General features: G+C 33.2%; 1 protein-coding gene across 7 annotated transcripts in view; it reads right to left on the bottom strand.

The window, feature by feature from the left end:
• Positions 1-16,517, bottom strand: part of LOC147071376 (uncharacterized) — a 41,927-nt gene extending 25,410 nt beyond the window's left edge. For all 7 annotated transcript variants that reach the window (XM_085948631.1, XM_085948632.1, XM_085948633.1 and 4 more), the window contains exons 1-3: positions 16,399-16,517; positions 13,095-13,316; positions 2,278-2,448 (exon numbers count right to left, since the gene is read on the bottom strand). In XM_085948631.1, coding sequence (XP_085804757.1) covers positions 2,278-2,448; positions 13,095-13,313 — 390 coding nt within the window. In that variant the 5' untranslated portion in view covers positions 13,314-13,316; positions 16,399-16,517. The remainder of the gene's footprint in view (positions 1-2,277; positions 2,449-13,094; positions 13,317-16,398) is intronic.
• Positions 16,518-17,488: the final 971 nt, after the last annotated feature.

Here is a 17,488-nt window from a genome sequence, read left to right as displayed (position 1 = left end):
GTTGTTACCCATATAGGCACAATACTACTTCTTCCGATAATCATTTATCATTCATGCCATTAAAAATATTAGTTAAAATACAGTTAAATTTCCATATGTATAAATAAAACAGATATAATATTGTCTTAAAATCATCATTTATTTTAGATTATTCCATTACTGGCCTGGCTGGCAGAATTTTAAGTAAGTACGTGGTAATATAACCTAAAAATATTTACCGGTTAGACCCACTTATATAATAAAAACCCTTGTAAATGTATGTATAAAATCATGCTTTGTTGTAGTAGAGATAGCGCGTATAATATTGCTTCATTATATGGGTACAGGATAGTGCACTGTCAACCTTATGTGCACTTAAGACTGCAAGAGTTTTAGATGCTACTCTACTAAAACATTGGTAACATGCACCATTGTTGAAATGCCATATTTTGAAGTGGAAACTTAGAATAAATATATGAATACCAATGCTGTAAGTTCGCTTGTTTTGTGAGTTAGGGTTAACCGAGACCATATTCAACGAACAAGTCATTCGTTATGTTGTTATGGTAAAGCAGAATGAGCACGCGATTGAATACCTCCCTTCCTCCCGGGTGAACATTCAAAAGTTATAAGAGCATGTAAGAAAGTGATCAAGTTAAATTTAGTTATTGAATTCGATCATTTTTGTCCTTCAATGTCTGTATTATGATACACGTACCCATAGTGCTCACTTAAGAAATCAATACAAGGCTTATGGTCCGTGTAGTGAAATTGTGCACAACATGCACTTATTAGATTCGATTGAATAAATATTTTAATATCACTATTATTAAAATGACATGCGATTTAATATACTTGGTTATTTCAACAAAATTTGGCACTTCACATAATTAATCCCTTTGTGTTACAGTAGCATATTAAAAATCCCTTAAAGCCTAATTCACCAATGAAGAATTTTTATTTAATTTAATTTATTTAATAGACAGTAAACCCTATATTTAGAATTATTTCTTAGCCGTGTGAATGAGGCTTAATATTCATAACTGATTTGATTTAAGTATTGAATTCATTCACAATAAAATATAACTAAATAAAAAGTTAAACTAACATACAGTTAACTATCACTATGATAATTTGGGTGAAACAAATCTAGTGACAGTTAAATGCAATTATGTGAATATGTTGTACCTACTTTTTCTTTTTATGTTTGAAAAAAACTTGATGACATGATAGTCATCATGTTTCAGGGCTCTATTTTGAGCTGCATATACAGATAAATTTTGTCACCAATACATTCAACTATAGTTTCTAGGTATACATCTCTGGACAAAACAATAAAAGAGCCATGAATATAAATTATTTGTGATGCTTTTTTTGTTCATACGTTCGGAACCAGTACTGCCCATTTAAAATAAATAACCTAAATTTGATATTAGGTGATTAGGAGATAAAAATCTAATTTTGACAAAAATGAAATTTATGAATTTTATTATACAAGATTGATTTGTCATAATATGCATTTATATAGGTATCACATTTTGACAATTTGTACTGAGATAATTGGCTATTAAGTTTTATCTTAAATAATAACTTTGCGATCAATGCAATAGTACATACTCAGCTCAAAACTCTCTCAAATGACTGAAATGAAAATCTATATTCCTGGCTGTAAAGATTTTCATTGATTACTTTTATTATTTTTATTTATTTTAATATCTCGATTGATTTATGAGTTTCATGGCCCATTTAATACTTTTTTCTCTGCTGTGAAGTGTAAATTTTCGAGGCAGATATCCAATAATTGCCACATAAGCAAAGGTTGTAACATCACATCTTTATACGAGTAAACCCGACACCAGAATTGTGATTTTTAAGGTAAAAATGGTATGTCCACGTGGACAACATAACCGAGTATATAAATCTGTGGTTCCGGGGTGAAAGTTATTAAATCACTTTGTTGCAGCTCAGATAATTGCACTTGAAATAATATATTTAATTTGTTATCTTGATACGTATTGTGTATGTGTACTATTTAATATTTGAAATAGTGATATTAATCTAAATTGACAAGATAAATTGCTCAATCTTCATGACGTAAGAACTTCTGCTTGCTAACTTATAACTAGAAACAGAATTCTGTACATTAGAGTAGAATTTAAATATTTACATAAAAAAATAGTTAAACCAGTCGTTGAAATGTGTAATAATTACAAGACTGGTGTATTCATCCCTAAGGTAAAGCTAGATTACTGCTATAACTATTTCCCATGAAAGTGCACCGGAATAGAAGTGTCCTACCTTGACGGGCTTGTGCGGTTGAGGTTCTGGCACGATAACGGTTGGTTCAATGAACTCAACGTGGTGCGGGTGAGCATGGGAGTCATCGTCGCGGCCGTTCTCTGCTTGCGATTCGCTCTCTACCTCACTGTTGCTGGTGGCCGCCTGCTCCTTGGCTTGCTTTTCCTTCACCTGGAAACAATCATATCAATTATAATATTACATGTACACAGCATCTCAAATAACTAGAGTAGATTGAGAAGTGACCTGCAAACTTTTCTGACATAGGACTACTTTAATGTCCACTTGGGCTGTTTTTTATAAGCTCTGTTATTTTTTCTTCTTACTTCACTATTAAACAAAAGCTTGAATGTACATTATGATATGAATTATTAAAATGTCTTTCATTGTCTCTTCTTTTTCTTAATGCTACTCTGGAAAGGCAAATCAAATGTATTCATTTGTACAAGTGAAGAAGATAATATGTTCATTGGAACATGATTTATCATCGATATGCCACGATATGCATTATAATGGGGTTATTGTTGAAAAGATGACTTATTAGTAATGCTGCGTTCTCACGTAGCGATTTTTGTCGTTCAACTGTCTGTTAGTGTTGAATAAGAAATTGAAAGCAACGTTCCCACATATCGATAGTCATAATCAAGACAGCGCTCGAAATGAAAAAGTTTGAGAACCGGAGCGCTCAACAGTTTTCTGAAGATATTTAAGTACATAGTTATTAAATTTTATGTGTCTTTCATAGAAATAAGTGTGTTAGATTTCCTATTATATGGCCTGTCTAGCTCAGACGGTGAAGTTATTTTTTCCACGAGCATGAGCGATAATTTTACCGATTTCACGAACAGGAACGGCGCTCCGGTCTATTTCGAGCCCTGAATCAAGATAGTGTCAAGCGTAACAAATAAGTTTGACATGCCGATGCGAGTTGCTATCACCTCGGTTGCTCTAGGCAACTAGTTGACTTGAATGATGATTCATTGTTCAATCAATAAAGTAGGAAGGCATTCTTCATTCAATTGAACTTGATCGATTTTATTGAAATAGGGTTCCCACGTATCAATTGACTTTCAACTGTCATACAACATAGAGTTGAATGACAAAAATCGCCACGTGGGAACATTGGTATTTTTAATTTTTTTTTGCTTGTATAGATTCTTCAATTTTGAATGCACCCTCTTGACGTTGGTCCATGCTAGCCAAATCACCGTCGTGTAGAGAGCGACATACGTCTTGCGAGGACCATGGCTGGCATTTATGCTTGCGTACTTTGACAACGTGTTAGTGTTTTTACACGCATCAAAGGGCGTCAACATTCGCGATGCTTGGCCCAGTGTGAAGAGGTGGCATAAGATTGGGCATACTACCGAAGACTGTATTTGTGAGGCGTCTATTTTTAAACATTCAATATTTGTGGTAAACAAATTTTTGTGTTCTATGCACAGTTAAACTTTAGTTTCTTTTTTCCATCGCATAATTGAATTAAAATAAGTAGGTATGTAATATGTTCATTTATGTTAGCCAATAAATTGGACAGATGTTTTGTCAGATTTTGACCATATTATGTGGACTCATCGGCTTTTGTAAATATATATGTCTTATGTCAATTATCATGAAAAAGTTATTTTTCAAATTAAGACGAATACACTGATAGACTACGTAGGTAAGATAATTTGTGTAGTAAAAAAAAACCACCTTTCGGTCTAACGTCTAAACGTCTTTCAAACATTAAAAAATCCAGTTAGTACCGGGTGGGTAATAAAAATAGAACAAAACGAATTAGTATGTAGGTACAAAATAAAACTGGTTTTGAAACAAGACTATCAAATTGAGATAATTGAATCATCGGAATATCTAAATGAAACATTCAAGCAACAATGTAGGTATTGAGTGAAAATACATTAGGTTTACATAATTTCCACTCCAAATGGAAAATACGGATCTACAATGTGAATGGTAGCTATATTCCTTGGTCTGAGTTCGTAGACTGTGATACACAGAGAAAAATTATCTACTTATTTTTTCATTAAATTTCAAGGGAGAAATAATTCAAAATATTTGTCAATTTGACTGATCAACTGTCAGGAGACATTGTTTAGAGAAGGGATTTTTTGGAGATATTCTTACGTACATCGAGACTAATTTAATTGTAGGTATTCAACTATGCAAGTAAAAAAAACTTTGGAAAAACATCAAATACAGGTGGCCTTCGACTTTCGTTGGTTCCTGGAAATGTGTATGAATGTTGAATGTACAAAAGCAGAGTAATGTAAAAAACATCAAAAAGTGTAGGTACTTTATTTATATATCAATGGGTATAATAAAGTTAATGCGGCATATTATAGCAAACAGGTGTTTTCTTTATAAACTTCTCAAGAGATTGATTTACAAGAGTTGAATACCACTCCTATTACTTTGTGGAGAGGGAAGAGACTACATGGAAGCGCACAGTTTTTGCATTATAGAGAAAAATCTAAATTTTAAGAAATGTAAGAAAGTAGAATGTATGAAAGTCAAGGGCCGCCTGCCTTTACATTGAAATGCACATTTTTTTATATCTGACATTTATTTTGAATGGATCATGATCATAACTTAAAAAAAACCTTTTTGGGTTCCAATTCGGGGCTCTCAACATTTGGAATTAAGGGCTCCATTTTCAAAATAATTACCGAATTCTGTTTTAATTCCAGTCCGATTATTTTGAGGTTTAACACACATCATGTACGACAAACATACAAAAGAATGTGTCAATGGTGATGAATATAGCTGTATTTATTGAATTTTAATTGCATTGCCAATAAACGGTCCGGTCTGGTGTGTGAATGTTTTTCATCCAGTTAGACACCATGGACTCGATGGGACTCAAATATGGAATTTCTCAAGATCCAATCACTTTAAGATGAAGCAGGAACATGATCGTATTGAGAAATTTACTTTTACATTTATATTTGTGATATTTTTAATTCTCTTCTCTTATTATCAGTGCAACAAAGTAGCTGGTAGGTCACAATACAAACTATTCTGAGATAAAAGAGTGCACAATGAAGTGAACCTAACATACCCGAGATAGTGGAAAATACATAATTCAATTCGAAATAATATTAAATACGTTTAATAAGGCATTCCAGATAAGATAATGTTACAATACCGGCTATGACTGTGGGCAATTTAAAAATATGATAGCAAGCGTAATCAAAATTGTTTTAAAAGGCAAAAAATATGCGAAATGCTCAATTTCAAAACGAGAAGCACATGGATACAAATTGCGATTACAGAACATTATTAACAAGTTCATAGTATTACCTCCACGTGTTAAATAGCAGTGGTGGGGGGTGGAGGAAACTTTATCACTCATACTTATTTGTTTTCATTGAACTAAGAATAAGCAGATAGTGCTGGTTAGTTTTTAAAATTCAATTAAACCCTGCCTAACCAAACCACAATAGTACAGGTATGCTATGGGTGATCTGACAAAATAGTGCACACTTTTTCAGTCAGACTTATTTGTTTTCGTTGAATTAAGAATACATAAACCTGATCAGTGCCATGGATGAATGTCGCGTCAGGCCACAGACGAGGTAATTCGCGGGTTCTTGTAAAGGTCATAACTTCTGAATGAATTGTTTGTGTATATTTTATAAAAATATTTATCATTTTAGTGTAAAAATATTCATAATACACTCAAGAAACATGTTGATTTGGTAAATTTTCACAAATATTTATCATTCTGTTCCTATTTCATATTTTTGAAGGGAGTGATTTTATTCCAAAAATAGCTGGCCTACAAGTGTCCACCTAGTGAAAATTGGCTGGCAGTGATTTTTTTAAATTCATTATGCCCTGTCTACTAAACCTACCAAACCATAATCGATAAAAAATATTTTATATATAAATGATTTTTTTTGACTATTATCTCCTATGGCTTGGATTAGGCAGGGTTTTAATTGAATTTTAAAAACTAACAAATACTATCTACACATTGTAGTCTTAGTTCAATGAAAACAAATACGTTTGACTGACAAAGTTTAGTATGCACTATTTATGTTGGATCTTATCAACCTACCACCACCCTTCGCCATTGTTAAATAGACAACTAATTAACGTTTGTTGACATGAAACAAACATAGAACAATGAAGCGAGAAAAGATTCATATAGCGCATAACGAGGAAATCTCACAAAAGAAACCAAACGTATAAGGGAACACAAGAGTACCCAATATGATAGATGTTGCCAAACTGCTAAAAAGACAATGGGCTGGACATGTAATTTACACAAGTGGATAAATACTGGACATATCGCACCGTGAGTGTAAAACCAAGGCATCTGCAAAAGACATATTTTGGATATATTAGGGTTTGAAGTCTTCGTTTTGTTAGGAGAAATAGAGTTTCTAATAAAAACCATAATATTTGGTTTATATCTACATTATATTGCATGTTCTTTCAGTTACTTCACTTTGACATAAGGAAGTCCACGACTTTTGCAGTTGTTTTGCATTTAATCTCGAAATTGAAAAATTTGCAGATGCCTTGGTTTTACACTTACGGTGCGATATGCAGTCATAGGCACTGACCTGCCAAATGACTGTCTTAAAACTATCAATGGATTAATAGATGCAGAGACTAGCAAATGAAAGCCATAAAGGAGGTTTAAAGATAAATGTCTCAAAGACAAAAGTAATGATAAACTTCAAGATGTGGCTGTATAGACGCATCCTCAAAATTCCTTGGACTGACCGGCTGACAAATGTTGAAGTTCTCAATCGAATGGGGAAGGACCGAGAAGTTCTACGTAGTATCAAAACCAGGAAACTACAGTACCTCGGCCACATTATGAGAGGACAAAAATACAGCATTCCCCAACTTGTCATTCAAGGAAAGATCAATAGGAAGCGTAGCAGAGGACGGCGCCGCATTTCGTGGCTTAAGAACCTCCGTGATTGGTACGAGTGCAGCTCCACTGAACTGTTCCGGGTAGCAGACGACAAAGATAAGATCGCCTTGATGGTGGCCGACCTCCGCTAGGGGATGGCACAATAAGAAGAAGAATGATAAACTGCTTTGCTGAATCAAAAGCAATGGCACTCAAATTAAGCGGATCAACAACTACATCTATCTTGGACAACAAATGTCAATTAACGGTATGTATGACGAGGTTGATCGCAGAACCAAACTGGCATTGAGTGCATTTGGGCGCCTGAATAGTATCTTCAAAAGTGACTTCTCGTTGTGTCTTAAGCGTAAAGTGTTCAACCAATGTGTAATATCAACGCTTACATGTGCACGTGAAACATGAACTCTTAATCTAAGAAAAATCCAAAAATTACATGTTGGGCATAACGCATAAAGATCACAAAATACACTTATGAATAAGGAAGCAGCGTGTACGCGATGTGATAGAGGTCGCTAAGCAGATGAAATGGCAATGGGCTCGACATGTCGGTCGGCGATTGGACAACCGCTGGACAAATGCCGTCATACAGTGGTACCCAAGGGGCACTAAACGCCTACAGAGACGCTTTAAAACCTGCTGGATAGACGAATTCATAAAGTTCGGTGGATGTATGTGCCAGCAAAAAACTATGGACCGAGAAGAGTGGAGATGAGACAAAAGTAGAAACAAAATGTAATGCATTTTGCTCCAAGTACCTATCACTGACAAATATGTGCAGAGTCATATTATGTGAACTCTAAATAGCTCCAGAAGATTGCAATAATTTATATAATATCATTATCATCATATAATTTCAAACTGAATCAAAAAACGATATAGCTGCCAGAATAAATATTATTACAATACAGTAGGTATGAAAAAACAGACGATCCAGCATTTCTTTCTTTGATATTTTGACGGAAACTTTTGATATGTTTGACATTTTTTAGTTATTATAACTTGCCGCATAGGTGTTATTTGAAGAATTTATTTGCCTATTTTTTATAAGTTATTTGACTATGTATGAAAACTATGAGTCAGCTTTCTAAGAAAATCATGAATACTTGAAAGGTAGGTCATACCATAGGTGTATTGTATTTTTAGATATGAGTGCAGATTGCATATTTAATTAACTATAAAATCTTACATTGCAGTTTCTTTACTTAAAATTATTATTGTAGAAGTTTGCGTAGTGATTAAACGTAACAATTACCGCTACTTGCAAGGAAAATTCACTTATCTTTAATGAAAGAATTTGCTAAATGATATCACTGGCAAATACTACTAATTAAGATACACATAATATTGGAGGTGAAACAGTCAATTCGTGATTTTTATTACTTGAAATATTTCGGAAGAAAACAACCAGCCCAAAATGAAGTTGTAAAAGTCAATGGATAATAATTTTATTATCTACCTACCTGATTTATATAATAAACATTGCATGTGTGTGGGTTATGATTGAATGCGATCATTCCACGGAGAAATTCACCTATTCCCTCCCTGATCAAACCAACTTTCATTCACTTGAAGTATTTGTCAAATTTTTCTGAGAATACTTCAGTATGAATATTTTATTTGTATATTGTATGACGAGTAAAACTATATGACTAAACCACATGAACGTCAAAAACAGCACTAACTAAAACAAATTTTGTGGAGGTGAATGAACTAAGTGTTAGAATAGGTCTATTCACCATCAAGATACTGAATTGAAGATTACTGTTACAAAATGCATACTTTTGTTACATATACTTGTCCTGTCATGCTTGTAAAATCATTATTGAAACCTGATTTTAATTATGTCATTTTTCTAAAATTTATAATTGAAGCGTCCAATTACAAAAAGCGACAAGTCCACAATTCAATATTTTCGGGAAACAACGTTTTTATGTTTCAAGATTCAATTATTAGTATTAATATGAGATTATTTTTTCCGTTGTATTCTATGTCAAAATTAGAACCAAATGGCAATTTGTTTCAGCCGATAAACTCTTAAATGTAATAAATATAGGCAAAATAAAATCGGACGTAGCGCTATTTGTACCATACTTTTAAATTTATTCCGCATATGGCACATATTTCCGTGGCACTGTCGTGAGTTTACCAGATGCTACAGCATGGGAGACGCCCTTTTCAATATTGAACGTTTCCTTATTGGTTGACTTAAACACGCGCGAAATCAACCAAGCTTTAAATATTATGAAACATGGACTTGGCGCTTTTTGTAATAAATCAGACAAAAAATATTTTTTTTCGTAGGGTTATGTCGCATTTTGGAATTTATATATCAATACATATTGTGTAAAATTATACAAAGAATACGTGCATATTTTTTTCTCAATTTTGACCGAACCAATTTTGATCGCTTTTTGGAATTAGACGCCTCAATTAATTTATCTTAATTTAGGTGTCATGTGGGTTGGTTACTTTATGCATAAATGTGACCTGGTGTATTGATTAACGTAAAATTAATTCTGTATTTTAGGTCAAAATTCAAGCAACTGTCTCGCAAATATGCAACATTCAAAGATGGAGCCAAAATATATAAAAAATGAAGCTGAGAAAAGGGACCACGAGGACTAACTTTTAAATATCATTGTGAAGTGTGAATTTATTTGTAGTAAATTTTTCGCTATTATGTATCTGTCAAAAACCTCAAGCAATTCCCAAGATAAAGCCCGAAACTTGAATTTGTTATTAACGAATGGTTAAGTTTTGTTAAGTTTGGTTAAGTTTTTCGAAAAGTTTTGCTAATTAATACATACATCAACCATTTTGAACATGTTTGACTAGTTTCAGAACCAACCAGGGAGACTACTAGGAGCTGTCAAAGGATTACTATATCAGATAAAGGTGAAGAATGTATTTAATAAGCCATACCTAATCTTAAAAGTGTTTTGGTGGTGTATTTTAAAAACAATAATAATTTTCATATCTGTTAGAGATGAATAATTTCCTATACAAATAGTCAACAGACAAAAAAGGAAACAATCAAAGTAGATTGCCACAGTATCTACTTCAATGATTGATTAATCTCGACTGTTCTAGTAAAAATCAAGCCATGTGATGCAATATAACATAACACAACATTGTACCTAAGCATTATATTTTACTACTAAAAATATGTAATGTATTGTATAGTATTTAAAACAAAAAGTGGATGGTTAAAACATTTCTGGAAGTGGTAAACAAGCAATAATGAATTCACCTTGTTCTACAAACTGCAATAAAACAATATTTATGTGCTTAATGCGGCAGAAATGGCATACATAATATGCAGTGGCAAGGTTTGCGTATTATAGAATGCATGCCGGCATAACAATTTTTGATTCTATAACTCTCAAGTGAGAATAATGAGTATTTATTGGTAATAGATTACGCTGCATTACACGTTGATTTAGCACATTGTGTTGCTTAACAAGACAATTGATTGCTCATTTTACTTTACACGGAGGGTATTAACTGTTATGTCAGTTACCTACCTAAATTCGTTTAATGCATGTCAGATCAATAACCATCAAATCAAGCTCCTTATAAAATTACATTAAATTTGGAAAGATTTTGATATATTATTTGATATAATCATTATTTGACAATTTAGATTTTTAAAATTTTCTTTAAAGAATATTATAATTGTGGGGTTCTAATGCAAAGGTGACTATTTCCATTATTGCACTTTTTCAGGAATCAATATTTTCTATGAGACATTTAGAAGTAAAATACACATATAATTTAAATACATTTTGATAGGTAGAGTAAGTTTCTATATTTCTTAAAAAAAATAGACCAGTCCATCAAACATATTATAGTTATTTAAGAAAAACCAATATTTTTAATTTGAATTTTTCCAAAACTGACTATTTCCTGGATATTCCTATAAGATTTTGTATACCTATAGTATTTTATAATTTTGGAATTTAATAGAGACAGTTGGTAGTAAAATAAATACGTAAAAATTACAAGGGTAAGTTATGTTATGTTAGGTAAAAATACAAAATTTAAAAAAATGGCTTAATTATCATGAAAAGTCTTCTTCAAACAACTCGTCAGTCTCAAGCATTTCAATGTCATTTGGCGCAAGCTCCAGATGTCATTATAAAACTCTTTTGCAATTGGAGGGATGGTGAAAAACTTCATTAGCTTCATGACATCTTTTTTAGCCTTCTAGGCTATAATGACTTATTTTATTCAATATTTGAATGGTATCATTTATAGTAGATATAGTTTTTTTTTAATTGTAGCTTCAACACAGGAGCCAACATGCGTTTGTGATACACCAACAGTCGTGCTCAATTTTGTTAAAAACTTGGGTGGTATTTATGTTGTTCAATAAATAACCTGTCATAAACTGATTTTTAGTTTGTTGGTGATGTTCATATTTTCCATTGTGGGACTTTCTTCAACCAAACATCCATTCTCGTATGCATAATAAGAAATAATTTCATAATTTTTAATGGCTTGCCATTTTACTAAATTAAAAACACTTTTAATAGAGATAAATAATATGTTTTATGAATCTGACATTTAATAAACAAGGAATTAATCAATTTTTAAGAATATCTTTTGTGTAAGGAATTAGTGCACTATGAAATAAATCGTGTGCTCTTAGTGTTGTAGTTTAATGGAAAATAGTCAGTTTTGGCTACAAACACAGTCAGTTTTGGAAAAAAAGAGAATAATATTCATACAGGAAATAGTTCCTTTTGAAATAAAAAGCAATTTTCAAAGAGCAAAATCATATGAAAATATCGCTGTTTGGTGGAAAACAAATATGCCAATCAATTCCTGGTATACCAATGTATAATCGTGCATACTAAAATCATTTTCGTAATTTTTGGAAATAGTCACTTTTGCATTAGAACCCCACAATTGTTTAATAATAAAACTTGTTAATTAATTGTAATTGATCATATTACACAATAATGTCACTTTCCATTGATTTGGATAGTTTGAAGAGAAAGTTATTCTTGCCTGATTCGACTTGACGCCTCGGGTCTATGATTGCCTACGAAGGTACTATCGCTAGCATTCAAACCTTATGACATTTGGCCTTATATAACTGTGGCACAAACGTTGTTCATTATTTGAACAGACAATAACACAAAACAAAACTGTAGTGAATATAGTATTTTAATTGTCTAAACGTAAATTCTAATAGTTAAGGATGACATTTGGGTAAATGTGCCGCCATTATATAACTTTCTTTTTAGACCAGACCAAACCAAACCAAACCAAACCAAACCAAACCAAACCTAACCTACCCCAACCTAATATTACCTAATATAATCTTAGTTTGTGATAATGATGCATCAAAATGTATGAAAATTTTAAATTAACAGTTATTGGATCGAAAAGTCTTTGCGCCAACAGAAAATGGAAATGTAATGGAATAAACTGTTTGCGTAAAAAAAAAATTGAAAAAAGCTCATGACGGCATCTGCGGCACAATGACCGACATTTGAAATAAGAAAATACAAATAGCGACTTAATGATGCTGCAATCGAGCTGATTAATGAATAATCTAGCACTTAAGTGTAGGATGGTAAAGTCTGATGAAGTGGGTGCAGGTTTGAATCACGCCTGGCTAAAATTACAAATTGATTCAAACCACAAGAAAATAGCCAACAACCATTCCTAGTTGAAAGGCTTATATAACATCAACCCTGTGGAGATCCATATGCTCCACTTAGGAGTGAGAATGGTGATGAATTTACTATAATTTTTAACACTAGCAACACAATCGCATGTCATAAGCCATTCACAATAACCCAATTGGTAGCTGAATTGTGTGAAGGTGGTAATAGTTACTTATATTTGAAAATTGAAGAAGAAACCATTTGAGGTAATTACAATAAGTCCATGAATGAGAAAGATTGTCTACCTTCTTGCCAGCCTTCTTGTTCTTCTTGGTCTGCTGCTGCTGCAGGCGTTTCTGTCTGGCTACCTCGTCCACCAGGCCGCGCTCAGCCGCCAGCTTCCTGTTGGCAGCTACCACTTCCTCGTACGACTGTCCCCGCGTGCCCAACTTGGCGATGAACAGCAGGACCGCCGCCAACCCTACCACAAGCCCCAGGCTTAGAAAGATCGTCTCCAGTTCCATTATCTGCAAAACGTGTCAAAATGATAAGAGAGTGAATCATACTTTGGATTTCACAGCATCATACTCTATTGGATAATTAAAACTTACACATTTTATATAACTACTTTCTTCGGGTGCAATAGACAATATTGGCAATCAAGCAATCAAGGTCCCACAGACCAATGTGAAATATTTGCAGCAACAGTGACGTATGACGATGACATATGTGGCTCATGACCTATGTAACGATGACATATGTAAATCATAACAATGGATTCCATCACATATGGAAAATGAAAAAGCGGATGATCTGGTAAAAGAAGCTGGTCAATCAAGTGCCATATTAATGGATCCCAGAGTCGTCGAGACTGGAATGAGTCCATAAAAAAAATGTTCCAAAGCATGTGGTTAGATGCCCACCACAGGACATTCCTTGACAAAGGGAAATTGAGTAAGTCCATACTATGTTCCCCATGCCCTGGTTTGTCAAGTCGCCTATGAGCAGAAATGAGCTCAAGCTGATATTGAGACTAAGATCAAGCCACAAAATGGGTAAAAGATTTGATGTCTTCATGGGGAGAAGCGACACAGAGTAGAGCTGTGATTGTCGAATTTTTTTTAATAGAATTGGAAATAGGGCATGAACAACAGATCCCATTCAGAGTCAGAGAAGAAGAGACCATATGACAACTGGTCGAAGTCAAAGAAAGTCTCAGTAAAATCATTTAAAAAAATCATCATTTCTTTCGTACAAGATGGAACATGATAATTATGAAGCTGCATAGTGTAAGTTATGAATACTGTCAGCGCTGCATGGGAAAACATATAATCTTTCCACAAACTTACTCTTAAAAGTTGTATTATTCTGTTATATTGTTGTTTTAATTTAATAAAACAATACAATGCAGTTCCATCATGAATTGACAGTTAACAAAATAAAAGAAATTATTCTGTTAAACCTTAGAATATGCCGCCTGTAAGCAGTGCATCATATACATACCCTAATGGGGCATTACTTCTTTAAGTCACTATAATATAATGTAAATCCAAAAGGTCTCAAAATAAAGAATCAGCCATTGAGAATATTGTCAAAGATGCATTTTTCAATTTTTGGGTATATCAGTCATCGTGAATCGAAGGTATCTGGCAAAGGTGGTGGTGGGTGGCTTTCAGGGAAGTCAAAGAAAGAAACAGAATCATCAGAAACAAAGGAGAATTGACCAAGTGAAGGAGATTACTGGTATTAGCTCTAGAGAAATGGTTCTTAACCTGGGTTCGATCGAACCCCAGAGGTTCGGTGAGTCAGTCTCAGGGGTTCAGCGGAGGTCAAGACAAGAGGTGAGACAACAGATGTGAATGATGAATACCTCGATGAAATCAAATGGTAACGTACCCTGTTATTGTTAAGAAAGCTCTGGAGATTTTCATACCGTTTGTTACAACATATCTTTGCGAGCAATCCTTTTCGAAGATGCTGGACATAAAAACGAAGAAAAGGAGCAGACTTTGTTGCGAAAATGACATGAGAGTGGCACTTGCCAAGGTGAAGCCACGCATTTCTGAACTGGTCTGTGAAAGGCAACAGCAGAAGTCACACTGATTTGCAGTAAATATTTATTATTATGTTTTTGTTTTTGTGTGAAAATCATGTTTTAATGGTTTTGTTCTTTGAACACAGTGATGTTGATGCACGGTTCATTTTGTGCACCAGTAAAATATATACATGTTTTGAATTTGAAAAAAATTATATTTTAGTTTTCCAATTAGAAGGGTTCGGTGAATGCGCATATGAAACTGGTGGGGGTCAGTACCTCCAACAAGGTTAAGAACCACTGCTCTAGAGGCTCTACACTATGCCCGAGAGAAGCAGAAGACTGTGAGTTGTGAAGAGTCTTGGCCAAAGTCTCTTCTTGTATGTTATATTATTAGAAAGTATTTAGTTTTTGATTCACTTGCGAGATTAGATTGCAGAGATATTAATTATTACAATTTGCCCTGATTGTTTACGGTGGCGATAGGTAAGCACATTCTTCCACGTGGGTTTTGTCCGATACTTCAGTGATGCTAAACCTAGGTTATCAACAGGATGGAAACTAAGCCATTATTTGTTCAAATGTTTGATTGTAACTAAAATAGTCAAATTACATAAAAACATGACTTAAAACGGATATTATTTTGTCCTACAATAAATTTCTGATAAGTTGATAAACTGTTGGCTTAATACACTGAAAAACATTGTTGTTTTCATACATTTGTACATTACACAGGGAATTGTGGATCATCTGGTAACAGACTTAAAAGCAGTTAGTGGACAGCTTTCAAAATAAGACAATTCAGAATAATTATTCCCTCACATTTCTTTACTACCTACATGCATTTGAACTTTTTCGGTTATAGTAAAAAATATGTCAAATATCATGGGCACAGAAGCAAGTCTAACAACAAAAAATGATCCTTTCATTTTGAGGTACATTCAAAATCATAACTAAAAATTAATAAAATACGAAACGTTTCCAATTGAATTTCAGTGACGTATCTATTACAAGTGTGATTTATAGACAACCGGCAAGAAATAGATTGTTTAATTGAAGTTAAATGAAGGATAATGATCTTTTTCAAAAAGCTATGCAAAAATATTTCAGATTATCGGCACAACGCCACCAATATTTAGTGATTTCTCACAATGGAAATGCTATCAGATGATAGACGCATCGATTAGTTCACTTGGCGAGGATAAATGATTTATTAAAGTTATATATTTTTGGGTAAAAGAAGATATTTATCGTACAATTTTATGACACGTATGCAGTGACACATGTCAAAGGTTATTGGAAGAAGTTTGCAAACACGGTAGTTCAGTAGTTGCACAAAAATGATAAAAATATCGACATTTTATTATACCTGACAGTGAAATATTATGCATAGGATATTCTGGACGAAGAAAAAAGCACCGGACAGTGAGAGAAATTTAAGTTAATGACACATCCGCATTCTCAACGGTAAAGATATCCCGGTGTCAAAAACCCGATGAAAGACAATACAATGAATGCAACATAAATATGACAATTGTAATTGAAGATTTTTTATAAAAATAATGTGTACTTACGATGCAGGCTCAAAACGACGTTAACCACACGTAATAATAAAAAAATCAAAGCATTTATTCAAGAAAGTTATATTATGACGACGACAACTTCCATCTACGATCAGAGGCAACTGCACCCTGTTCGAAAAATTACTGTTCGTGAAACAGAAACAATGTACCTGTTTCGAAGAAAAAAAATGTACAATATTTTAACATGCAAACAAGATTCATCGAAAAGTAAAAGCACTCAAATAAAATTATTTAAAAAAAATCATTGACATTTAATTAATAATCTAGGTAGATAGGTATGTACTTATATTAACTAATTGTTATAAAACGTTGGTTGTATATTATTATGAAACGAATTTATTACCGATACGCTGCGTAAATTCCATTGAAATAAATAAATTGTGTAAGGAATGCAATACACATTGCTCTACAACATTTCTTTAAAAATAATAACTTATTTATTGCCTCTGACAATATAAATTCAACTCATTTGTTAATTAAATGATTTGAAACTTTAATTACTTTACAAGTGATAAAAATTTTGACCCACATTTCAGATAAATAGAGGCATGACCATAGCCAATCTTTGAGAAATATTTTTTCTAATGGCAAACCCAATGTAAAATGTCAGAATACGCCGCCGCCAAAATAAGTGTTTATAAATTTAAATTATATTAAAATTGGCAACAATACTATGAAAATTAACATTTTGGTATTTTAAAATGTTTTGTCGAAATACAAATTTCAATTTCATTCAGAATTTTGAAATAATTACTTTGAAACATTCAATAGCATAGTATCGCACGTGCCTCTCAACAAGAAGATCGCATAAAAAATGAAAAAAGAATAATAGGGTCTTGTGACTGGTTGTACGCCGTCACGCGCTGCCATCTGTCAGTGAGCGCAGTGTTGCCAACCGAACTATAATTATAGTACATTTTGGTCCGCGTACTATTAAAAAAGTATAGTACGTCAAAACTACCACACTTTTGAAAAATGGAATTAATTGAATTCGCCGGTTAGCATTTTTCGGTCGTAAGAGGTGTTGAAATAAAGAAGGGCGTCGGAATTTTTCGAATCCTCCTTATGTTTATGTGAGAAA

The sequence above is a fragment of the Rhyacophila brunnea genome, unplaced genomic scaffold, assembly GCF_057557595.1.
Source record: "Rhyacophila brunnea isolate RB1 unplaced genomic scaffold, BYU_Rbru_1.0 scaffold_20, whole genome shotgun sequence".
Classification (NCBI taxonomy): Eukaryota; Metazoa; Arthropoda; class Insecta; order Trichoptera; family Rhyacophilidae; genus Rhyacophila; species Rhyacophila brunnea.
The sequence above is the reverse complement of the archived record's forward strand: the minus strand, read 5'-3'. Positions and strand labels throughout refer to the sequence as shown.